Source organism: Bos grunniens, chromosome 8, assembly GCF_055505025.1.
Source record: "Bos grunniens cultivar Pamir isolate PY7600 chromosome 8, Bosgru_T2T1.0, whole genome shotgun sequence".
In the NCBI taxonomy this organism is placed as follows: Eukaryota; Metazoa; Chordata; class Mammalia; order Artiodactyla; family Bovidae; genus Bos; species Bos grunniens.
The window spans coordinates 40,429,031-40,454,127 of record NC_141172.1 but is presented as its reverse complement, the minus strand read 5'-3'; the positions used below and the strand labels follow the sequence as shown (position 1 = coordinate 40,454,127).

Sequence of the window (25,097 nt, the reverse complement as noted above, 5' to 3'; positions counted from 1 at the left end):
TACTCTCTTGAAAACATTGGCCTTTCATAAAGGAAATATATAACCTGTGACTTCGGGCTGAAGTTTAATATCAGGCTTATATAGTTTAATATAGTTAACAATGAGCTTGTCGATCCAGAGTGTTAACTTTTGTTTACCCAGAACATAACTTTGACCCTTAAGTGGTACAATTTATACTCTAGAGTTTCCCATTTACTCTTTGAACATGTATGTCTCAAGCTACAACTTTATTCCTTCTAAACCACTGAAGCTGATTTCTAATTTAATTCTTCCCAGCTTTGTTTACTGGTCAGACTGGGGTGAACCAGCTAAAATTGAAAAAGCAGGAATGAATGGGTTTGACAGACGGGCGCTGGTGACAGCGGACATCCAGTGGCCTAATGGAATTACACTTGGTATGTGCTTTCTTCCCTCCTCAACCACGGTTCAACTGTCTGCAGAGTTTTACTAATCTCTATAGTGAATGCTGGACTATAGCAGACAACTCTAAGATTCCTTCTTAAGCAAGGATTTGTGATGAGAAGAACCAAACAGTACAAGTGGAACAGTGGACTTAACAAATCACTTGCTCCATAATTACTAGCTTTTCTATCCATCCGGGGCTAATCTGTGACATGAATTAGGTGAACTCTCATCATAAACACTCCTGACCTAGGTGCCTTACATTGCCTGAATTTCAGGGCACTTCTGGCTCCTAAGGGGAGAACAACAAAATGCTGGCCTCTTTTAATACGTCTTTGATGTCACTAACACTTGAGTCAGTTACTTTGACAATCTCAGATACCCCTTGAGTCCCCCCAGATGTATGTGGGTGCAGATTCTGCATGCTGCTGCACAAGATTTGGGGGACCCTGTTAAGAACCCCTGCTAGAGGAGGAACAGGGAAAGCAGAGTACTGAATTCTTTAGATATTTTAAATGGAAGCAGACCAGTTCTGACTTCTGACCATTCTTTTCCTACCAGACCTTATAAAGGGCCGCCTCTATTGGCTGGATTCCAAATTGCACATGTTATCCAGTGTGGACTTGAACGGCCAAGATCGCAGGATAGTCCTGAAGTCTCTGGAATTCCTAGCTCATCCCCTGGCACTCACAATATTTGAGGTAAGATGTGTGTCTCACATTTAAGCATATACCTCTGAGATACTGTAGCAGCTTGGAGAGAAAGAATAGGGGAAGGAGGGAAGGATGGAGGGGCATGACTTGAGAAACCTAAACCCAAACCTGGGCCATCACCTAAAACCTGGGCCAGTTGACATACTGATTCCTCATAGCATTTTAAGAGCCTGAACTTGCTTCTCTTAGAGTTTTACATCTGACATCCCAACCCAGCCTTAAATAAATTTGATCCATTAAATTGGCAGTAAATAATAATGACCTTAGAGACTGACTCATGTTGATCCTACATGTACATACTAATTTGGGGGTTCTGTTTTAGGATCGTGTCTACTGGATAGATGGGGAAAATGAAGCAGTCTATGGTGCCAATAAATTCACTGGCTCGGAGCTGGCCACTCTAGTTAACAACCTTAATGATGCCCAGGACATCATTGTCTATCACGAACTTGTACAACCATCAGGTATCGTGGGGAAGCAGAGCCCCTCTGGCTACTTTCAGGGCAGCAGCCTGACACAGTGCCCTCTGGGTATCAGCAGCTCCCTAGCAACTCAGCTTGCTCCACGATGGAAATTTCCCCCCACTGGACCCTCCCTCCAACCCTTCAGACCTGGTGCTCAGTATAGTCTGACTTACAGGTCAAAGAGCTTCAGAACTTCAGCTTTTAGCTTCCCTCCCAACTGTCAGCCTCCTGACTTTTATATCAATCCCTTCCATCCCCCTTGGCATTCATTCCTTCTTGCTACAACTATTGCACTAAGCCTGCAAAGTAGCTTTTATGCCATCACCTTTCCCTCTCTCTCCACCATGACATGTCTTGTATGGAACTATATAGATGCTCAAACACATCTGGGCATGTGGTCTCCTGCTCAGAATACACGACTGGTTCTATCTAAATGAAACCTCTAAGCCTCCCTGTAGCTGGGTTCCTCCCATTCTGTGGGAGTGAGACAAAGCCAGAAGAGCATGCTTCTCTCCTTCCTCTGAGCCTTGGCTGTAAGCTTTGGACCGATAGTGAAGCCTCTGCTCACTCACCTCCTTTGCCCACCTCCTCCCTCCATACATCTGTGTACAGCATAACTCTTTTCCTACTTCCAAGAAGTTGTCTGGCTCTGTGTGTCCTTAGAGCATGCTGCCTGTACTCCTACTATTTATCCTTCATGAGTATTGGCTTAACTTTAGGGGTTGACAGAGCAATCCTTAGAGACAAGGACTCATGTCTTCAGCATCTAGAACCAAGCTTTATGTATAGCAGGCACTGGAAGACCCATTTTGAAAAGACTTTTCTTTCTGAATAGGTAAAAACTGGTGTGAAGAAGATGTGGAGAATGGAGGATGTGAATACCTCTGCCTGCCAGCCCCACAGATTAATGACCACTCTCCAAAATACACCTGTTCCTGTCCCAATGGATACAATCTAGAGGACAATGGCCGAGAGTGTCACAGTAAGGCTTTTTTCCTTTTCAACCATAAGCAGGACCTACAACAGGCAATAGGATAAAACACTAGCTATAAAAATTAGCCTGGATTTTAAGAATTCTGTTTTAACTCACTCTTGGAATAAATTAGAGAACGTATCTGCTACCAACTCTACCAAGAGTTCGTGTCATTCCTTGAGGACTGACTTCTAACTCACATAAGATGAGTTTATAGGTGACTATACTGATTTGTACCAATTAGTCCCATAACAGCACTGACCCAGCCAACTTGCAGATTCTTAAAGTCTTAACATTGTCTTTCAAAGAAAGGGTCTGAAATGAGGCTTAAAGAATGCCAGGGTTCCAGGAAAACTTCTCGCCCCAGTGGGTGACATTATCTTAAACTCATACTTAAATGAAACTTGCATCTTGATCTCCTGTTCTTAGCTTTTGACTAAGTGGCAAATTAAAACTTACATGTTGTGAATTAGGATCTCATAATGTGAGGTTTTTATTAGCATGATACTGAGTCCCTGCAGGGACAAGCTCGGTTTACTGAGAAAGCAATTACAAAACAATTTGACAGTGAGACTAGTATGCCTGGTAATATGGTTTTGAGAGCATTTCTTGCAACTCCCAGGAGCCTGGGACTTTGCCTAGAGAGGTCATTAAGTGTGGCTGTGTATCTTTTTGAATTGTCAAATTCCCAGTGCTTACAGTTCTGCCCAAAGACTTGTGTATCTGGGTTTTTCTGAGGTTTCCCTTAGTTTTGACACATCCACCATGCAGCTGGGTTCAGCAGTGGTTTGTCAATTTCCCCGTGTTAAAATAACCCACTGCATGGCTTGTCTGGACTAAAGAGCTAGCCACTCTGGAACCTTGGCATTAACCAGGTTCTTGGTTTTATAATTTAGGTACTGCAACTACTGTGAATTACAATGAGACAAAAGATACCAACACAGCAGAAATTTCTCCAACTAGTGGACTAGTTCCTGGAGGTATTGGGTTCAGTACTGCAAATGGTTAATCTCAACTAACAGCCACACTCTTTGTACCTGTCCCTTACATCATTAATGCAGCCTTTAACTCCTCGTTCTACCCCTAATTGGTAACCTGTATTTAAATTCCAAAGACTTAGAACCTGCAGCTCTTAGCCTGACCTGACTTAGTAAGACATCTGTGAGAGAGCTGTTCATGAAATGGCTATTATAACGTGAGACTCAGAAGTACTTCTAGACCAGATGTTCTTGGTAAACAGTTGGAGTAGAGACTGAGCAGCAGTGGTGGATGCAAGAGGGCATGAGGCTCTCTACCAGGTGGGTGAATTTCTAAGTCTGAATTCAGATCCTTCTAAACTGATTCCCTTTATTCCCTTGTAGGGATCAATGTGACCACAGCAGTGTCGGAGGTCAGTGTTCCCCCTAAAGGGACTTCTGCTGCCTGGGCCATCCTTCCCCTCTGTAAGTACATTCCCCACACATCTGGATCCAAGGAACTTCATAGATACTGGATGGCTGTTTCTAGTTTGTCTAGAGATGCCCTTCCTGTAGCTCCTTGTACTGTCACAGCACTCCGGACACTGAATCACCCTTGGCCCCTCCCCAAGCTGGCATGCTCATTTAAGAGTCCATAACCTTCTCTACAGTGGTGTCCTTAGCATGGCAACTGGCAGGCATGAATGTTCAGTTGTTAAGTGCTCACTGCTTTCTACTTCAGAATTGTTTGTCTGGCCTTATCCCCTTTCATAATAAGTCCGTCCCAGTGAAGAGCACTTTTCTGTTCCCCTTCGAAATATGTATAATACTTCATACAGAGGAGATACATGAGTTCTTAAATGATTTGAGGAGTTATAGAAGGTACATTAAAAATAGTTAAGCCTTTTCAAGCCCAGGAAGGGCTTGAATGCCCTAACACTATTCTAGGGCATGTGAAGTGTGAGGCACTGTGCTACAGTGGTCTCTTTATCCTAAATTATGGGATTCCAAGCTTAGCTAACTCACCAGGAGGACCATCTGAAGAACTCTCCAGAAGCTTCTGAAATTTGAACTTGATCAGCCTGGGGAGGAGCCAAGGACTCCACAACTGCCCAGACGGAGGTGTCTAGCTATGCATCAGTGTCTATAAAACAACACAACCTCTGGTCTGAACTTGTTTTAAGCTCCTACCCCATTTATATTCTAATTTCTAGTCATCCCAGCTTCTTAAAACGTGAAGATTTTATTAGTTAACAATCATGGATTCTTGAGCATCCTCCTTTTTTGTATGTTTTGAGACTAGACCTTGATTAGTCACCTTCTAACTTTTTTTCAGTACTCTTAGCAATGGCAGCAGTAGGTGGCTACTTGATGTGGCGGAATTGGCAACATAAGAACATGAAAAGCATGAACTTTGACAATCCTGTGTACTTGAAGACCACTGAAGAGGACCTGTCAATAGACATTGGTAGACACAGTGCTTCTGTTGGACACACGTACCCAGCAGTAAGTCAGCTCTGTGTCTTTATGTACATGACTTGCAGTGAGACCACGACACAAGCTATGATTGCCTGGGCTGGAAACAGCCATTAGAACCATGGAGTCACCAAATATTGGGTTGGTCAAAAAGTTTGTTTGGGTTTTTCATAAGCTATTATCAAAAAACTCAAACAAACTTTTTGGTCAAGCCGGTACTTCATCTACTCCCTGAAGATTAGACAGTCTAGCCTGTTAGAATTTAAGTCATTGACAACTGTCTGCCCTGAACAGAATGACAAGTCAACTTAAGGACATCATTGTACAATTTAAGATATTTTGGGTTATGGAAACTACATGTAAATATTAACATGAACCAAAGATCTCCTTTTTGAACTTAAAGCAGGTGCCTATAGGGTGGGTGACTTAAAGTCAGTGTATTGAGCAAGGTTCATTTAGCCAAAACGACCAAATGCTTGAAAATCACCTATCCCACTTCATAGAGCTAGCCTTACTTTCAACACTGGAGTCAGTCACTTGATCTTCAATTGAAACCAACATGGAGTGTTTAGCCTTCACTTTTGGAACAGTCTGAACAAAACAAGTGCAGAGCTCTGGTGAAGCAAGAGTGGTGGTCAGTTCATGGCACATGTGTGTCTTTTCACATTTTTATCCACAATCTAAGATCATTCAGGAGAATAGGCAGAATCAGTCACACTATTTTCTCTCTCTACCCAGTAAATATAGTTGAATTCAAGTTAAAATGCATTAGCGATGCAACTCAGTACAGTTTGGGGTCTGGCTTCCCTTCTGGGCACCTTTGGTCTCTGAATGAACAACTCAAAAACAAGGTTTGCTTTAGAAAATGAAGTTGCTACCAACAAAGCAATCACCAAACTCACTCCATGCTTTTTCTGTTCCACAGATATCAGTTGTAAGCACAGACGATGATCTAGCCTGACTTCTGAGACAAGTCGCGACCTTTGAGGTCTGAACCAGTGAAACCCCCACTTTGGAATGGTAACCAAGCCAGCAGCTGAAGCCTCTTTCTTCCTCCCATCTGGAAGAACATCAAGATATCTTTGCGTGGATCAAGCTTGTATACTTAATCATTTTTATATTACTTTTGTAAATATTCCCATCCACATTCTCCTTCAGTTTTGGATGTGGTTACCAAAAGTATCTGTAACCCTTGAATCTCTAAACAGTATTGCCACCTCTGGCCAAATATGCACTTTCCCTCGAAAGCCATATTCCAGCAACGAAACTTGTGCTATAGTGTATACCACATGTACATACATTGTATAGGCCATCTGTAAATATCCCAGAGAACAATCACTATTCTTAAGCACTTTGAAAATATTTCTATGTAAATTATTGTAAACTTTTTCAATGGTTGGGACAATGGCAATAGGATAAAACGGGTTACTAAGGTGAAATTGCCAAAAAAAAAAAAATTTGTAAACTAATTTTGTACGTATGAATGAAATCTTTGACCTCAATGGAGGTTTGCAAAGACTAAGTGTTCAAACTACTGTACATTTTTTTTCCAAGTGCTAAAAAAAAAAATTAAACCAAGCAGCTTAACCATGGTTTGTGCCTATTCCTCTAGGATGAATTTCTATAAACAGCCTGAGTAGTATCAGGTGTTCTAACTAAATATATGAGCTCTAGATCTTGATGTTGTATATTGAAGCCTATAATATGGCTTGTTTCTCTTACAACTAAGTACTAAAAGAATGAGGTACCCCTTAATACTTGCCTCCCCAAATACTTCTTGTTTGGTAAAAGAAGCTAGTTTAGCCGGTACCTAGAACCCTTTGAGGAAATTTCCTACTCCAATTAGTTTCCTGATCCAGTAACATATGGTAAAGATTTCTATCAATTTTTTCTGTCCTTGTCTCAGATTTCCATGTCCTAAAATTATGTGTCATTCAAGGAAAAGTGCCTTCCAGTGCATGGGTAAGAACTTTCTTCTTTTACACATCTACACCATCGGCCCTGAAGAACAGCTAGGGAGGTAACAGGCAGTGCCATTCTTGAACAGTCTAAAGCAGTGGTTCTCAGTGGGGTTAAGGTCAGCGTCTGCATCATCTAGGAACTTGTTAAACACGCACATTCTTAGGCCCTACTCTGGACCTGCTCAATCAAAAGCTCTGAGAGCAAGGTCCAGGAATATGTGTTTTCAGAAGCCCTTCAGGTGATTCTGATGTACACTAATATTTGAAAACCTCTATTTTAAAGTGACTTCATGGAGAATCTATAAGGTGATCTCATCTGTCAGGCTTGCTGGCATAGAATGAATTCCTTCTATGGACGATTTTCAAAACGTTTAATATGAAGAGTAGAAAAGGACACTGGGTAGAAGAAAAAGTAGCAGACAACTTGTGTAAGATTTGCATCAGATGGGCCATTGCTTTCTCTTAAACCTCAGGAAGCCAACAAGCAAGGGAAGAAACAAAGCTTTAACCCTGGGAAGATGCTCCAAGTCCAAAGCAAGGCAACGGTCCACTGCAGAAGGAGCTGCAATCTTTGCAGATTGATCAGTGCAGTAGCCAAAGGATGAAGAGAAGATATTTTTGAATAGCTAAATGGATCAGTGGATGAGGCAGAGTCCATTTGCATATGGAATGTAAATAAGACAGTTGTCCTTTGGCTTGTGGCTTAGGTGAAGAGATCAATAATTCTAGATGAGAAGGTGCGTCTGTCATCTTGTTTAATAGATGCCCTCTTGTGAGTCCAGTCAAATGGATGAGAGTGAATTCTGGTGTGGACCTTTTTTGTGGGGGTATGGAGGTCAAGCATACAGAGGATAAGGATGAAGTTGTAAAGGTAGGAGTCTCTGCCTGCCACCTGTTGCTTCATCTGCAAATAGTCATGACACTAAACAGCATGTGCCCTGCTCCTGTGGGGTGTCTGGAGCGTCTGTTCTATAAGTAGATGAGCATTCATCTATGTAAACTCTAAAGGCCACTTGGTTGACTGGGACTTTGACCTTGTTCTTGTATAAAACCCATTGATAGGTTTATTCATTTAGAGCAAAACAGAATTCCTTCCTTGGAAGCTTAAAGACACCAGTGTTTCCCCTCATTACAAGGATTATACAGTATTAGTCCACTAGAAAGCCCAAAGCCATAGATTTTAAGAATAAACCCAAGCAGATCCTCCATCATCACCTGGATTCCAGTCCCTGGTAGGACTTCCAGGTTTTAGGTCCCAATTTCCAACCTTCAAACAGTCTATAGCATCTCATTCTTTCACCTTGGTCTCTACAGAAGTAACCAAGGACAGAAACTCTACCTTAAGAGGTACAAACTCACTTGAAGAAATGTGGTAACTAGATATTTCTATGGAAATTAGAACAGTTACATGGCTAATCAATTCAGCATGAAGTAATAGTTCATGGAAGACTAGAACCTTGTGCATCGGGAGCCACACAAGAACTTTAAGACTCCAATGTAAAACCTATTGGCAAGAGTTTACTATGTCTCTAGAGTTTAATATGGGAAATGATAATTAATTAAGAGGCAAAGTATGAAGCTTAGCAGACACTAAAGAAGGATGTTTGAAGTTAAATGAGCCTGTCATGCAAGTCACAGAAAGGAAACCCTCTAGAGACTTCAACTGCTACGAAGACCGATGATAAACAGATCTGTGGCCTCTGGTAAAGAAATTCAGTCAAGGTTTTGAGTCCAAATTTTTAAATGGCCTTTGCAAGCTATCTATTTGGTAAAAAATATTCCTAGTTGTTCAATCAGCTCTTAAAACATTCTTATAGCTATTTTAAAGCCTTGGTATCATTTCCAAGCCTCTGGTGTTCTATTCTTGATGAACACAAGGCAAAAACCTGGAGACTTCAACTTTGACACTTGCTTCTGTTTCTTATATCTTTGAAAATCTGATAACCCTCCTCAAAAAATGAGAAGACAGGCTTTAAATAGCAAAGATATAGGGCACTGAAAGAACTGACTCTTTAGTTAACACTTAGAAACAGAAGACCTCAATTGAAGACTACCTTTTAACTACCCTCAAGCCCAAGTAGAAGATTCTGAGGGGGGTATGCGCCTGTGTCATGCAGTCTAACTGGAGTAATTTCCTAGAATTCTTACCTTGGGAAGCAGTTTATTATTTTGAACCCAATAGAAGTTGGAATTCTTGGTTTTAATGGTGGGGAAGCTCTTAAAACACATCTACACTTTTGCTGTAACAACTTACATCCAAGAATGAGGAATACAACCTGTTAGTCTTTATCACTCATTTGGGGCCCTCGGCTTCAATGGACCTAAATTGTGGAAGTTCTGGAAAACATAAAAATTGATCTTCACAACAACCTGAATAGGTAAGTATTATCTCCAATTTGTAGATACGAAAACTGAGGCAGCTAATAACGGGTGATTCCAAACCCTGTGTGCTTACTGGCACTCCTCTCAGACAAAGAGGCAGTGCTGTGTGAAGGTTAAGTTGAATGTCACATTGTGTGTTTGCTGAGTTTCCTTTACTAATGACCTTGGATGCTTCCGCAGTTTCTCAGACACCCATAGTAACTGGCTTCCAATATGGCAGCACCAGGAGGGTATAACAATAGCACCTCCATGTCAGGTTGGCACAGGATAAATGTTTGTTCAGTGCCAGGCCTACAAGATGCTAAAAGTTCCAGAATTATTTTCCTTGCCCATGGGAAGTAGAGTATATCACTGGATTATAAGGTGAAAGATAAAGAGTCCCCAAAGGAATATATAAACATGCAACATCATTCCTGTGTATGAAGACATTGGGGAAAACAAACTATAACACAACATATCTTAAATATTAAGGTTCTCATAAGGAGATACCTGCCCAAGAAGACAGAAAGAACTGTGACTTGAGTCTATGGATAGATGATGCAATACCTAACCCTGGGTCTCAGGTATTCTGGAATCTACCCACGAGACCTGGGCATTGCTCACATTTCACACAAGCACAGAGGGGAAAGAACTCTTCGAATAAAATGACTGGCTTTGACAAAACTCTCTTGTTTTTTAAAAATGTCACTTGATACCAAAATACGACTTAAGAGTATGTAAGGCCTCAGAAGTCCAGAGCGTACAACCAGTTATCATGCTCAGGATCTTCAGAATTCTAGAGGCACATGTTGGAACACATCCCATCCTGCTGACCTGTAGATAAATATTTCTTTTATTAATAAATTGTACATGTAACTTAAATAAAGTTTATTTTTGAGAGAATTGTTGTGTCATTGTTTCTTAGTCACAAAGTCATATCCAAGTCTTTGTGAACCCCTGGACTATAGCCCACCAGGCTCCTCTGTCCATGAGATTTCCCAGGCTGGAATACTGGATTGGGTTGCTATTTCCTTCTCCAAGGGATCATCCTGGGTCAGGGATGGAGCCCACGTCTCCTGCATTGGCAGGTGGATTCTTTCCCACTGAGCCACCAGGGAAGCCCAAATTGTTATGAGCCTTTCCTTTTTCTAAAGAACTTTTCCAAAAGTTTTTACCCAAATCTTTCTCCTTTCCTCAACTGAAGATGGCTCAGTCACCCCTTTCTGGGAACCAGATCTGGATACATCAAGTTGAAAGAATAAGAGATGCCCCATTTCTGCCATTTTTAGAGGTCAGTTTAGTGTCTCCCCACAGGCAGCCAATATTTCACCCTCTCAAACCCGCCTCTCCACCTCTCATGAGAGAAATGAAAATCAAAGCCACTATTACCAAGGAATGTTGGGCCAGAGCTTCATCCCTGAGGGTGACAGAGAACAGGCCCTGAAGGGAGGAAGCCCCAGGGTGACAGGACAAGGCAGGCCTTGACAAGCAAGAAAAATCATTTTGATACTTTCTGTTCATCAGCTCTTAAGTCTGTATTGAAACTCATTTATGATAAGGCTAAGTTTTTTGTGAGCCTTAGAGATAGATAATCCATCTGAAACTTTCTAAGCAATGTCTCCTAAATGTTTGGGTGCTAAACCTTGAAACTGGCACAGGGAGTAGTGAGAAGAAAATAAGGAAATTGAGGGAAAAAGAAACTATTAAAAAAAAAAAAAAAGTCTCTAAGAGACTTCCCTGGTGCAGGGAATGTAATGCAGGAGCGTGATCTCTGGTTAGGGAACTAAGATCCCACATGCTGTAAGTGAAGTGAAGTTGTGCAGCCGTGTCTGAGTCTCTATGACTCCATGGACTGTAGCCTACCAGGCTCCTCCATCCATGAAATTTTCTAGGCAAGAGTACTGGAGTGCGTTGCCATTTCCTTCTCCAGGGTATCTTCCCGACCCATGGATTGAACCAGGATCCTGCATTGCAGGCAAACGCTTTACCATCTGAGCCACCAGGGAAGCCCCACATGCTGTGCAGTACAGCCCCCCCAAAAAAAATCTTTAAAAGCTCAACAAAGAGTCCTTAATGAACTTAAGATTCACTTAATGAATGAAGTGTTGAGTGAATACCAGCTTTGCAGTGAGAGAAATGTAAATTTGGGTGTTTCCTACTCCACTAGACTAGCTGCAGTCATGGGTAAGCTGCTTATCACCCAAACTTTTGTCCTTCTCTTAAAACCCTAACCTCTACTTGCATAGAGTCTTCCTAAGGCAAAAAGGCAATGTTTATAAAATGCTGTACTCAAATAACAGCTGCTATTTCCTTTCCAGTGCCAAAAAATTGTAATTTATTTCCCCCCAAAATATCATAATTCATTTTTTTAAAAAGTAAAGTTAACATTCTTCACTTGTGTCTGTTTGTAGATCTGATTTTGGTCTGCACTCATACTAATCCTATGTGCAAGTGTTCCCTCTGAGGTCTCCCCTTGAAATTCTAGCCTTTGGAGATCTTTTTCATTCCAAGAAATCAAGATTAATGGTGCTGTACCTATGAGCTCTGCAGAAACCCTCATATGTGTGACCTTCTGCTGATTAAAGAGCCAAAATGACTAATTCAAGTTCACTGGTTATACACAGAAGTCTGTTTAACCAGTGGGGGAAGAAGATATTAAACTTTGCACCACTCCAGAAGGTGAGATTAGCTTGATCTTTGGATTTATCATGCTAAGCTAATGTGATGTGCCGGTAATCTGAGAAATGTGGAAGGACACTAAATTGCAGGTTTGAATACTTAATTAATGCTCTAGGCTCTTATTTAGAGGTATTTTTTGCCTTCTGGTTGATTGAGGGCAGAGTATGGTTTAAACCCATTGTCGTTTATGTTTTCTTAAATTCACCCATTTACAAGTGAAAGTTAGGCTGAGAATAATTCTTTAAAACTAAAAGCAAATTTGCCTTTTTACCTGACCCCAAACAATGAGTACTGTAATTTCCCAAAAAGGGCTTATAAATGCTGTAGGATGGTTTTAGATAATTAGATAAGAACAGACATTCCTTCACTGGTTTCAGGGGACCTACAGTGACAGTTTCGGAAAGGTTCTAGAGCTTTATAATTGGCATATCCTAAATTGATCATGAGAGATTGCAGCCACAAAAGTAAAAGACATTTGATCCTTGGAAGAAAAGCTATGACAAACCTAGACAGCATATAAAAAAGGAGAGCCATCACTTGGCCAACAAAGCTCTGTTTAGTCAAAGCTATTGTTTTTCCAGTAGTCATGTACGGATTGTGAGAGCTGGACCAGAGAGAAGGCTGAGCACCAAAGAACTGATACTTTCAAACTGTGGTGCTATAGAAGACTCTTGAGAGTTCCTTGGACACCAAGATCAAACCAGTCATTCTTAAAGAAAATCAACCCTGAATTTTCATTAGAAGGACTGATGCTGAAGCTTCCATACTTTGGCATCTAATGTGAACATCCGACTCACTGGAAAAGACCCTAACACTCAGAAAGACTGAAGGCAAAAAGAGAAGGGGGTGTCAGAGGATGAGATGGTTAGACACCATCACCAACTCATTGGACATGAATCTGAGCAAACTCCAGGAGATAGTGAAGGACAGGGAAGCCTGGCATGCTGCAGTTCATGGGTTCGCAAAGAGTTGGATGTGACTGAACAACAACAAATTGATCATCAGTTTGGGGGAAATACAAGTTCTTGAACTTTTAATGAAAATGAGGAAGGATGTATATGAATCAAAATTTTCAAAAGATACCTCTACATACACACACACACACACACACATTTCATTTGTCCTTATTTCATTTATTTGTTCAATGCTACCTATGTGCCAAGCTTTGTTCTGGATTCTGGGGAACCAGTGGAGAACAAGACAAGCAAAAGCCCCATTGTTCATGGTGCATTCTAACTGGAAGCCAGGAATAGGACAGACATTAATAAGTCAGGTAGTGATAAGAACTCCAGAGAAAAACAAAACAGAGCAGGGGATTAGAGAATGAAAGAACGAGCTATTTTAGAGACAGCACTCAAAGAAGCCCTCCAAGAAGGTGACTTGGGCAGAGAACCTGGTGGAGGCAAGGGAGTAGTCCACTGAGGACACTGCAGAAGTCCTGAGGCAGGAGCCTTCTTGTTTCATCTGTGAACAAGCAAGATGGCCATGGAGGTAGAGGTGACCAAGACAGAAAGGGAGGGGAGAAGGGAGCAGCAGAAGCCAAGTGATATAGACTTCAAAGGCTGTGGTAGAGATTTTGGATTTCAAGTGATGGGACAACTTGAGAGGGTTTGGGGCTAGTGGAGGTACATCCCATTTTAAAAGGATCATTCTGGCTGCTTTGTTGAGAATAGGCGGCAGGGAGGCAGGGGTGGAAGCAGGGAGATAAGTTAGGAGACTATGGCAGTAGACAGGTAGATGGCCATGGCTTGGGCAAGTCTGGTGGGGATGGAAAAAAGCTCTAGTCCACATGCAGCCACTAAAGGCAGGGTGGGGGCTCAGGGTATGTGCACAAGCTGCCTCCCTGGAGGGGAGAATGTGTTATAATATTTGGTCCCCGCATTCAGGAAAAGCTCACTGGTTGCTATCTCAACTGTATCCTCTTGCCTGCTGGGTATCAGCCTGGCTGCACCCTGACTGGGCAGGGATGACAGGCATGACCACAGCATCAGTGGAAACACTAAACGAGGCTGCATGGAAGCTAAGGGGAATGCCGTGCTTCTCCTCCCTGACAAGCAAGAAGAACAGAAGAGCCTGGAGCATAAATTCCAGTCTGCACAAATACACGTGATTCACCCATTCAAAGGGAGTCCTCCTATCTGTTAGGGTCCTTTTCTGTACAGAGTTCTGTGCTGGCTCTTGAGCAACTTTCTGTACAGATATGTTTTCTATAGTCACACAATTTTTTAATGTAATGGGCGTAGATAGGATCCAGCATTTTCCGTCTATCCAACCACCATGTATGCTCCCTGTTCCCCATCTGGTCTCTAAAGGCATTGAATTATGGAACTACTTCCCCCAGGAAATTTCAGGATCCTGGTATTTGTCAGTTGAGAGGGATCCCAGTGTCATTGAGTTGGATACCTGCCTGATACAACTGGTAACAAGTCCCCGTAGGGGAAAAGTGTGTGTGTGTCTCAGTCACATCGGACTCTTTGCGACCCCACAGACTGCAGCCCTCCAGGCTCCTTTCTGACTGGGATTCTCCGGGCAAAAATAATGGAGTGGGTTGCCATTTCCTCCTCGAGGGGATCGTTCCCATCCAGGGACTGATCCAGGGACTGAACCCATGTTTCAAATGTCTGCCTATATTTACCCAGCAAGGAGAACGCATTCTTCAATGTCCTATGTAAGTCACCCACAGAGCCACAGTTACTCACCTAATAAGCCTAGAAATTCAACAAGAGTTTGGGTTTTAATATTTAAAAAAAAAAAAAGAGGAAGAAGGATATTCTGTTTTGGAAGACAAGAGCCCCCTAAGACCCCAAATCTGAGAAAAAGTATATATATATATATATATTTTTTTTTTTAATAGTGTAAGATCTTTCCTTTTTCAGAGGAAAATATTTTTTCAAGTAAGGTGAGTCTCTGATGGGCACCCACGCATGTCACAGAAGCCAAATATTAACAAACAGAAACAGAAAACAAGCTCTTGGCAGATGTCAGCACCTGTTTTCATTCAGAAAAGAGAACCAACCTTTCCCATCTGAGGATCCAGTCACCTCAGGACAGGACGAGGCTGGGCTAGAGGCTACGTGCCGTTCTCCCTGGCTTCTCCCTCCCCTGCAGCGGGCACTGTGTTCCCAGCGCTCTGCGCACTGTCTCCATTAGGAGGCAGATAAGATTTCCAGAGGCCTAATGAATCGTGCCAACTCGCCAAAAGTGGCACATGGGTTGGCATGGACTCTCTAGTTCTCTCAGAAATCAGTAACATGAAGGTGCAAAAAAAAGACATGTTAAAACCCAAAGTAACTGTTGTTTCCTTTGCCTTGGCAGGAGGGCTGGAAATGTCTTGGGAAATGAATTTTTTATACTGCTGCGAGAGAAAGGAAATCTTTGGAGAGGCCGAAGGAGGTCTTGGGCTGGGTTTGGGGAGAGGGATAGATTGATGAATTGCTCTGCCTTCTAGAAATAGAGGCCTCAGGAAGGGGTGGGGAAGTGCTGGGAATCAGGAAGGGGAGAGGAAGGCGGGGCTATGGGGTGCGTGCACGGACCTATGGGGCTCCACTGCCAGACACCAGGAACACCTAACAGGCAATTGGAGACACTGACAGTTGCTGTCCTGTGATCCCTTCAACCTGTCCAGCCCTTCAGGAAAGTGTGTGGCACATGCTTCACACCTCGTGTGAGTGGCTTTTGATGAAAGTCTTGGAAAGTCAGTCTCAGATGCAGCTTGACTTGACGGCAGAACAGGGACCTACAGAACAATCCAGTAACTGAACTGAACTCATAGCTGCCAGAATTTAGAGAGTAGAAGCCCCCTGGGACCCTTGGAACTCTTTAGTGGGAACCATGGACTTTCTACACAATGTGGGATGGAAGCTCAAGCCCATATTATCTGGAGCTTAAGGGGCAGAGTCACTCCAAGTGATGCTACAAATGATACCATGTAATAGGTGGGGTCTGGTGGCTTTTAGATGATGTGAGCTCAGCATTTGCTAGTCAGTGTACAGAACTTATCATAGCAACAACCTCTAAGGGGCTTGGAGTATTTTAAATCATGGAGTCACTTTTTCAAACTGCCAATATGGCTGTGGCACTCGCTTTCGACAGAATGAAAGCTCGAGTCCTCTGGCTCAGGCTCGAGACCACCGTGACCTGACCTCTCTACTCAGTTCTCCTCTATCCTGTGATTCACCCAGGCTAAACTTCATGCTCCAGTAGCACTGAACTGTTTGTGAGCCCTGCCCTGCTCCACAAATTGCTGCTTCCCATGCAAAGCTGAGTCTCGCTCAAGCTCTTCCCTCTGCTTTATATGCTCTTCTCATCTCTCCTTACTTGGCTCTTATTCTTCTTATAAGACTTAGTTCACACGTCACCTTCTCCAGGAAACCTTCCCTGCTGCCCCAACTTGGCTCATGTGTCTCTTATCGACCCACATATAATTCCACAAGAGCATGTACAATTCTTATGTAGAGATTATCTACTTTTATGTGTATAACTTCCTGATTGAATGAAATAAAAGCTTCTCTAATGTAAGAATTTAGTCTTGGTAATCTTTGTCCCCCTACCCTCATCCCCACCAGGGTGTATAGCATGAAGTGGGGCACTTTCTAACACAAATACCATTCATTAAACTTAATCCCACAAATGCAGGCAAGATTTTGTAAAAGAGCATACCAGCGTTCAGGTGAGCATAATCTCAAAGAAATACCCTTTAGAGGTCATTTACCTTTGCCAACATATCCTATACCACACACAAATTGGAGCTCCTTTTATGAACTTAAGTTCAGGAAGCACAAGGCTGTTTTTTAGTCACATATTTTGCTCACATAATAAATCTTACATCTTTGAGTGGAGACTGAATATTTTGAAACAGCAAAAATCATTGAGTAGGGACTTTCCTGCAGGTCCAGTGGCTAGGACTCCTCACTCTCAATGGAGGGGGCCTGGAATTGATCCCTGGTCAGGGAATCAGATCCCATATGCTACGACTAAGAGTTCACATGCTGCAACTTTAGACTCTGCATGCCACGACAAAGACTGAAGGTCCAGTGTGCCACAACTAAGACCTGGAGCAGCCAAGTAAATAAACAAAATCACTGAGTGTTCTGCTAGGGACCACAGTAATTTGTCATGTTGGTTAAAAACATTTTGAGACCCTCCCTGGCCATCCTAGCAAGGAACTCATACAGAACATACTTCAAGCCAACAGCACCATCTTTGAAATAAACATGTAACCAGACCAGGGAATTACATCTAGGTTACTATATACTGCTGAGACTATTTAAAAAGTTATTCTGTAACTTGACAATCACAACTGCTACTTCATTTTAGCATTTAGAATTAATTTGCCAACACACAACTTAAATAGCATGGCTACAAAAAAGCTCCGTCCCACAAGCCTTCATGTATTCTTGGGAAAGCGTTATGAAATTGGAGTTCCAATCTTAGTTTTGCCACTTACTTGCTTTACAATCCTGGTAACTTCTCTTCTAGCTCCAAGACTCCGTTTCTTCATCTGTAAAACGAGTCAATGATAAAATCCGACTTAGTTATCAGAGTTGAAAGTCAACACTCACAAACCCTGTGACTTACTAAGCACTACTACACACTCAGAGGATGCTGGGTACTCTGAGACACAGATGATTGAAATGAAGCCTCTCTTATTTATAGTTAAGTAACAAGGCAAAACTGTGCTCAATGGGTACTAAATAAATGTTGCATACAGACAATAAGCTCTCTGATTGCTAGGAGATGGAGAAATTTGGGGGGCTGCCTTGGTGTGAAAAAGGAGGGATTGTTTTTGTGTCCATTAGAGCAGGGTCAACCTCTCCACTCTCTGGAACATGGACCAGTACCTCCTGTCAGATCAGTGGTGGCATTAGTTTAGATATAAAGTGCATAATACATGTAATATGCTTGAATTATCCTGAACCCACCTCCACCCCCAGTCCTTGAAAACATTGTCTTCCACAAAACTGGTCCCTAGCGCCAAAATGGTAGGGGACCACTGCATTAGGGTACGATTTTTTTAAGAATCACACCCCTTGTTAAGTCCTGGGCAAAGGATTTGCCCAGGATAAAAAAAAAAAAAAAAAGCAAAACTACATTTCATTTCAGGGATCCTTATATCTCCTTGTGCCTATCTATGGATTCTAAAAATGTCCATACCCAACCCAAGGGCATGAGTCTCTGGTTTATACATTTAAATAAATGCACATTTTCCATGACTGTCTCCTTTTCCCTAAGATTCTATACATATGTACTCTGAGATATCATCAATTACAACTTTCTCAGGGTATATGCCCAGTAGTGTGAGGTGATACCTCATTGTAGTTTTGCTTTGCATTTATCTAATAATGAGTGATGTTGAACATCTTTTCATGTGTTTATTAACCATCTGCATGTCTTCTTTGGTGAAATGTCTATTAGGTCTTCTGGGGGTGGGATGGGATGGGATGGGATGGGGTGGGAGGTGGGAGGGAGGTTCAAGAGGGGGGGACATATGCATACCTGTGGCTGATTCATGTGGATGTATGGCAGAAACCAACACAATAAAGGAAGCAATTATCCTTCAATTAAAAATAGATTTTTTAAAAATAGTGTATTAATCGATAGAAGTAATTAATACCTTATTTAATAACAAAACCTAACAGATTTTTCTATCTGCAGAGCTATAACATTAGGGAGTTGATTTACAAAATACTCATCACCAGGAATATAATGTTAGCTTGCCCTGTGTTACATATCAGGTGTCTGTATTTTGAGTTCTGCAAATGAGGAATTGCTTTGTCAGCATATCTGTGTTTCACTCAAGAAAGGAAGTGTGCCATTAATAGTAAAAGTGGGGAGCCAGAGTTAAGAGATTTCAGTTTTGATTTTAGTTCTGCCACTCACTTGCTTTGTAATCCTAGTAAATTCCCTTTCATCTCCAAGCCTCCAATTTTTTTTTTACCTGTAAAATGAGTCAATGATAAAATTTGACTAAGTCACTTCACATAATTGTCTTAAGGACCAGAAGAGAAAACAAATGGGTACTATCTCAATGTGAGTTGTTTTTTTTTTTGTTTTCAGGGCTGTTTGGAAAAAAAAAAAATGCCTTATGTACATTTCGTAGGTTCACTTGCCAGAAGGAAATTTTATTGAAGCTTGACATCAGACTTTTAGTTTACAATGAAAATCACAATACACGGCGTTCGGTGTTTAAAATACCACCACCCATATTGACAATGCCAAGTCATTCACACTGATGACAAATGAAAGGCATTCTCTAATTCATGGAATCTTCCATTGATGTCAGTTGTGTCTCCCTCCCAAAAGCATTGTATTACATTAGAAAAGTGTACCTGCTTTACTAATACATAGGCATTGTTTGAGTTGCAATGTAGAAGAAAATGCTGAATGATTTTCTCATAAACTTATATCTGAGGAAGTATTTTTCACTCATGAATTGAAAATAGCTTTAAAATATGATGGCTTCAACCTTAAATTCCTCTTGTTATTTTTGCAGTTTGAATTACTAAGCTCCTTGGTTGGCACTGGCCTGTCCTATCCCAAGAGCTGATGCAATAAAGTGAAACTCATTGAGAGTGGCTGCTGCAATCAGATGATCAAGTTGCAATACTGTTCTTAAAAAAAATTAGTTAACAGTGTAGAAGGAAATACGTAGAATATCATGCCCAGAAGATGGTGCTTGTTCAAAATGACAACAAATTTACAGCAAATTTATAGAGTTGTGTTATGAACAAGCCCTTAAGATGTGTATTTCTTTTATGAGTCCTTAAACCATAAATAAAATCTGAAATAATCACTTTCCTTAAAAAAAAAAAAAACTCCAGTAATTTTTAAAATGTTGCAATATAACTATGGTTTGGGCATTTTTTTAAAGCCAGACTGGATTTATTTAGTTGAATGAGAAACCTTGGACACCAAGAGTAATTTTTCAGTGATAGTATTTGTACCACCCCAGTCCACCGTTTGGCAAAGAGTTGGACACGACTAAGCGACTTCACTTCACTTCAGAGCATCTTCAGGCTTTCCAAGTGGCTCAGTGGTAAAGAATCTACCTGCATTGCAAGAGATGTGGGTTCAATCCCTGGGTCGAGATAATCCCCTGGAGAAGGAAATGGCAACCCATTCCAGTATTCTTGCCCGGGAAATCCCATAGACAGAAGAGTCCACTGACAGGCTATAGTCCACAGATTCAGCTGAGCACCCATGCACAGACCTCTCTGTAAAGAAAGGCACCTGCCAGTCTATGCGCAGTTCCCATCAAAAAGAGTCACTTTCATTTTTATGTGAGGAATTCCCTCAAGCCTGTGAAAAAGCAAGCAAAGCTTTATCTGCTGGATTTTGGAAATTAAAATGTTTTTCCTGCTGCTTTTCTCTAGGCTTTCACTGCCAATGTATCTCCTGCCCACAGCTGCCAGATTCATCTTCCCAAAACACACTTTTCAGACATCATCCTTTTTACCATGGGAACCACTGAAGGTTTCAGAGTGAAGGCCAAGCCCTTGAGCCTAAATTCAACCAAATGTTCAAGAAGGAAATAGTACTATTTTTGCCCAATCTCTTCCAGAAAATTAAAGAGGAAGGTGTATTTCCCAAGCCATTTCAAAAGATTCCGATACCAAAACCAGGCAAATATTACGAGAAAACATCAATGACCCTCATGAACATTCTAAACAGAAGGGAAGGGGGCAAGGCACAATCTTTAAAAGAATGACATAGTCCCAGGACATGACAAAAACTGGATAGAACCAACTAGGTCCTGGTGGGGGAAGATTCAACTTCCAATAGACCTTGAGCCTCATTATATGCTCATTGTAATGCTTTAGTATTCTAAATGACACACCTATCAGTGAGGTGATGGCCCAATTCCTGGAAATCCATTTGGGTGATGGCCCAATTTGGGTGATGGCCCAATTCCTAGAAATCCCCACTCCTTCCCCAAAATAGCTAGAATAATCCTACCACTTATTAGCCTATGAAATTGCCCAGCCCATAAAATCTAACCACATCATGTTTCAAGGCCTCTTGTCTTCCGAGATGGCCCACACACTGTCTATGGAATATGGTTCTCCCAAGGCCATTCTTGTCTTTTGAGACCAGCTGCATTCTGTCTATGGAATGTGTATCTCTAAATAAATCCACTTCTCACCTATCACTTAGTCTCTCGCTAAATTCTTTTTGCCATAAGACATCATGAACCTGAGCTTCATTAAGTCCTGAGACCAGGTGTGTGAGCTCAGATAAAAGACATTCAAAGATGTGGGTTCAAGTCCCAGTCTAGGTTTAGGTTGGGTTCGAGTCCAGCTCGTAGGTTTGATTCCTGGGTTTGAGTCCTATCTGAGTTGCGTCATTTCACACCAATGTAAAAATTCTTGGCAAAATATTAGCAAATCATACCAACAATAAAATGAAAAGGTTAATATAGCATAACCAAATGAGATTTATTCATATTCAAGGATGCAGAGCTGCTTTATAATTTGAAAATAAATCAATGTACTTTATAATATTCATAGATTTTTTTCTAAAATATAGTTGTCTCAACAGATGCAGAAATATGATTTGACAAAATATAATATCAACTCCTAATTTAAAAAGACTCTAAGCAAACTAGGACTAAAACCTCCTCAACCTCACAAACAGCATTGTCAAAATGCTTGCAGTAGCTAACATTTTAATAATAAAAAACAATGTTTTTCCCCTAAATGCTGCACCAAAGATGTTTGCAATTTACTCACTTTCTTCATTTTATATGTCTCCTGACCTCAGGGTGTTTTTTTTTTGTTTGTTTTTTTAGTTTCTTAAGTTCATGCCAGAGATGAGTGCTTCAGTAATTTATGTCAGAGAGTTTGCAGCCCTCTTCCTAATTTGGCCACATAATCATGCAGAAGCATTTGCGAGCCACAGAGATGAAAAGATTAGAAGTAGAAAACAAATAGCCAGAATAATAGAAAAACTATTTCCTTACAGTATTTATCAGATGGGGCAAATTTTTTTGGAAAAGCAACTTTCTGGTCTTATTTTGAAAGGGCTCTGTCCTCTGGATTATTTTATGAACACGTCCCTTGTCTTACTACTGAAATATTTAGAAAGACAGAAAGCATACAGTAAGAAAGCTTTTAGTTTTGTTTTAATAAAAACATAATCACATTACACATCTCTTACAACCTGCATTTTTTTTCATTTAGCTATAAATAATGACAACTTTGCTGTGTTATCTGTTTTGTCTAAAACATGATTTTATAGGTTATATGACTGTTCCACAGTTTACTTTGTCCTTCTTGATGAGAATTTTGCATCAAATTTTTCTATATTTGGCATTTTAAAGAGTACTTCCATTTCTTCCCACCCATATAGTAAACAAGAAACCCCTTAGATTTTTCTCATAGCCCAGATGACTAATCCTAATAGAAATCTACAAGTTTACACTCTGGAATGAATAAACCAGAAAGACTTTGGATAAAAACAGAGTAATCAAGTTGAGAGTCAACATTGTCCTTTTTAAGAATCCCAATTGTTTGTTCCCAAAATGACTCAGCCATATTTATACTCCTGTATCCATGCTCACACATGGGTATGCACACACGAGGGCATCACAGAAATGTGGTGGTTTTAATTTGACCAAGAAAAAGGATCTTTAGTTGCTAATGGTTGGAACTCCCTCTAAAAATGGCCAGGTTCTGGACTGAGTCATGGATGATGGATGGGGAAAACTACCAGCCAGCCAGCTCATCAAGTGCTTTAATCAGCATTTTATCCCCATACTCTTATGTTTAAACAAACAGCCAAGGGTCACAAAAATTTTAGAAAAATCTCCCACAATAAAAAACTTATTAAATTAAATAAAGAGGGGGAAAAAGGAACTTCAGGAGAAAGAGTTTCAATGGAGAAAACAGATGAAACTGTCCAAAAGTATTTCTATAATTCATAGCTTTAAGACAAAAGATATTGCAGGCATAAACCAAAGGCAGGGTGCTATATAAAAAAAGAACTTTGAGAGAATAAGAAAAAGCTCTTGGAAGTTAAACAACTGTAACCAAAATTAAATGGCTCAAAGATGACTCAAAGTTGAAAAAAATTCCAAACAGTAGAACAAAAGACAAAGGAGAAAATAGGAGACAAAATATATGCGAACTAGAGGATGAGTTTAGGAGAGCCAACACTCAGAGAGAGAGTTTCAGATAGAAGGTTTGGAAAAATGAACTAAAGAATATCATGAAAGAAATAAGTACTAAGAAAAAGACATGAGTTGCCAGGTTGAAAGGGCCCACTTAAAGGTCCAGCCCAGTGTAGACACACACACACACACCATGACATAGCACCACAACACTTCAGAAAACCGAGGATGAAGTGAAGTTTATAAATATTTCCAGAAAAATAAAATAGGTCACATATAAAAGATCAGACATCACGGTATCATTGAACCTCTCAACAACAATGCTAACACTAAAAGAAAATGTAGTCAAGGCTTTAATACACTGAAGAAAGGTTAATCTAGAATTCTATACACAAGCTACTAGTCAAATGTGGGTGTGAAGTTAACACATTTTTAGACATGCAAGGTCTTAAAAAGATTTATCAAATAAATAAAAAGTTAAGTGATTATTATTTCCAAGGAAATAAAAAGTAGTTTTACAAGAATAATAAAAATACTGTAAGTTGTACAAGAAAAGTAATAAAAATACTACTGCTGGGAATAAGATTTACATTCTAAAAGTCTGAACTTTAATTGTTAATATAAGGCAAAGTTGTATGATGGTAAGATGTAAGGAGAGAGAATGTGGAGGTAGAAAATTGGGAAGGTAAGTAAAATCTTCATGGTTTATTCTAAGTCAATTGATAATATATAACTCAAGGGGGAAAAAACAGGGTATAGCAATAAAGTCTTATCATTTAGAAAGCAGAGTGAAAGATTAACAATAACAGCAGTAACACCACCACCTGCTTCGGAGTGGCTGGGCTCAGGGGTGAGGGAGACTACTATTTTTCATCATAATCATTACAGAACTTTTTGACTTTTAAAACTATACCTACAGAATTTATAAATAAAAATCACTATAAAAGAGAGAATGAAGCAAGGGCTCCAATGGCATCGACCCACAGGATTGAGGAAGTTCCTTTATGCTTTGGTATAAGGAAGATAAGATGATGTTCCAAGAAACAGGTTGGACTCTGAATTCCCTGATGCAATGAGGAATGATGTATAGATTGAGTCAGCAATGCCAGAGGCACAACAAAAGGAACAGGAGCTCAAGTTGAAATAGCTACACAGCAAGTTTTCAAAACACACACCAGGATCAGGAACTGCTTTCTCTATGGGAACTCTTCCCTGAACCCAGCCAGGGAGAACACTGTCTGTTAGAGGTCTAGGCCCTGAATTGGAAAACTGAATTTTGCAAAACGGAAGCCATAAAAGAGGATGCTGGGAAGGTTAGTGAGCATACAAAGGTGGAGAGAAAGTGAGAGAGATATGAACTGACCATTTATTGCCTGTGCTACATCTTTCCTGGTTATTGTTGTTCAGTCACTCAGTCATGTCTGATTCTTTGCGATGGCAGCATGCCAGGCTTCCCTGTCCTTCACCAATTCCGGGAGCTTGCTCAAACTCACGTCCATTGAGTCGGTGATACCATCCAACCATCTCATCCTCTTTCGTCCCCTTCTCCTCCTGCCTTCTATCTTGCCCAGGATCAGAGTCTTTTCCAGTGAGTCAGCTCTTTGCATCAGGTGGCCAAAGTACTAGAGCTTCAGCTTCAGCATCAGTCATTGCAATGAATATTCAGGGTTGATCTCCTTTAGGATTGACTGGTTTGAGCTCCTTGCAGTCCAAGGGACTCTCACAAGTCTTCTCCAACACCACAGTTCAAAAGCATCAATTCTTCAGCACACAGCCTTCTTTGTGGTCCAATTCTCACATCCATACATAACTATTGCAAAAATCATAGCTTCAGTGGACCTTTGTTGGCAAAGTAACATCTCTGCTTTTTAATAAGCTGTCTAGGTTTGTCATAGCGTTTCTTCCAAGGAGCAAGGGTCTTTTAATTTCATGGCTGCAGTCACCAACTACAGTGATTTTGGAGCCCAAGAAAATAGTCTGTCACTGTTTCCCCATCTATATGCCA

At 40.9% G+C, this 25,097-nt stretch overlaps 1 protein-coding gene and 1 long non-coding RNA gene across 4 annotated transcripts in view; one reads left to right on the top strand and one right to left on the bottom strand.

Annotated features, from left to right (window-relative positions):
• VLDLR (very low density lipoprotein receptor) overlaps window positions 1-6,576 on the top strand; it is a 32,905-nt gene extending 26,329 nt beyond the window's left edge. The window contains exons 13-20 of one of the 2 annotated variants that reach the window (XM_086415352.1): window positions 277-395; window positions 964-1,103; window positions 1,438-1,579; window positions 2,415-2,561; window positions 3,449-3,532; window positions 3,914-3,994; window positions 4,845-5,014; window positions 5,910-6,576. In XM_086415352.1, coding sequence (XP_086271478.1) covers window positions 277-395; window positions 964-1,103; window positions 1,438-1,579; window positions 2,415-2,561; window positions 3,449-3,532; window positions 3,914-3,994; window positions 4,845-5,014; window positions 5,910-5,945 — 919 coding nt within the window. In that variant the 3' untranslated portion in view covers window positions 5,946-6,576. The remainder of the gene's footprint in view (window positions 1-276; window positions 396-963; window positions 1,104-1,437; window positions 1,580-2,414; window positions 2,562-3,448; window positions 3,533-3,913; window positions 3,995-4,844; window positions 5,015-5,909) is intronic. The other variant, XM_086415351.1, reaches the window with a different exon arrangement.
• LOC147366957 (uncharacterized) overlaps window positions 1-25,097 on the bottom strand; it is a 343,959-nt gene that overhangs the window by 210,523 nt on the left and 108,339 nt on the right. For both annotated transcript variants that reach the window (XR_015169635.1, XR_015169636.1), the window contains exon 4: window positions 17,432-17,485. This is a non-coding gene — a long non-coding RNA (uncharacterized LOC147366957). The remainder of the gene's footprint in view (window positions 1-17,431; window positions 17,486-25,097) is intronic.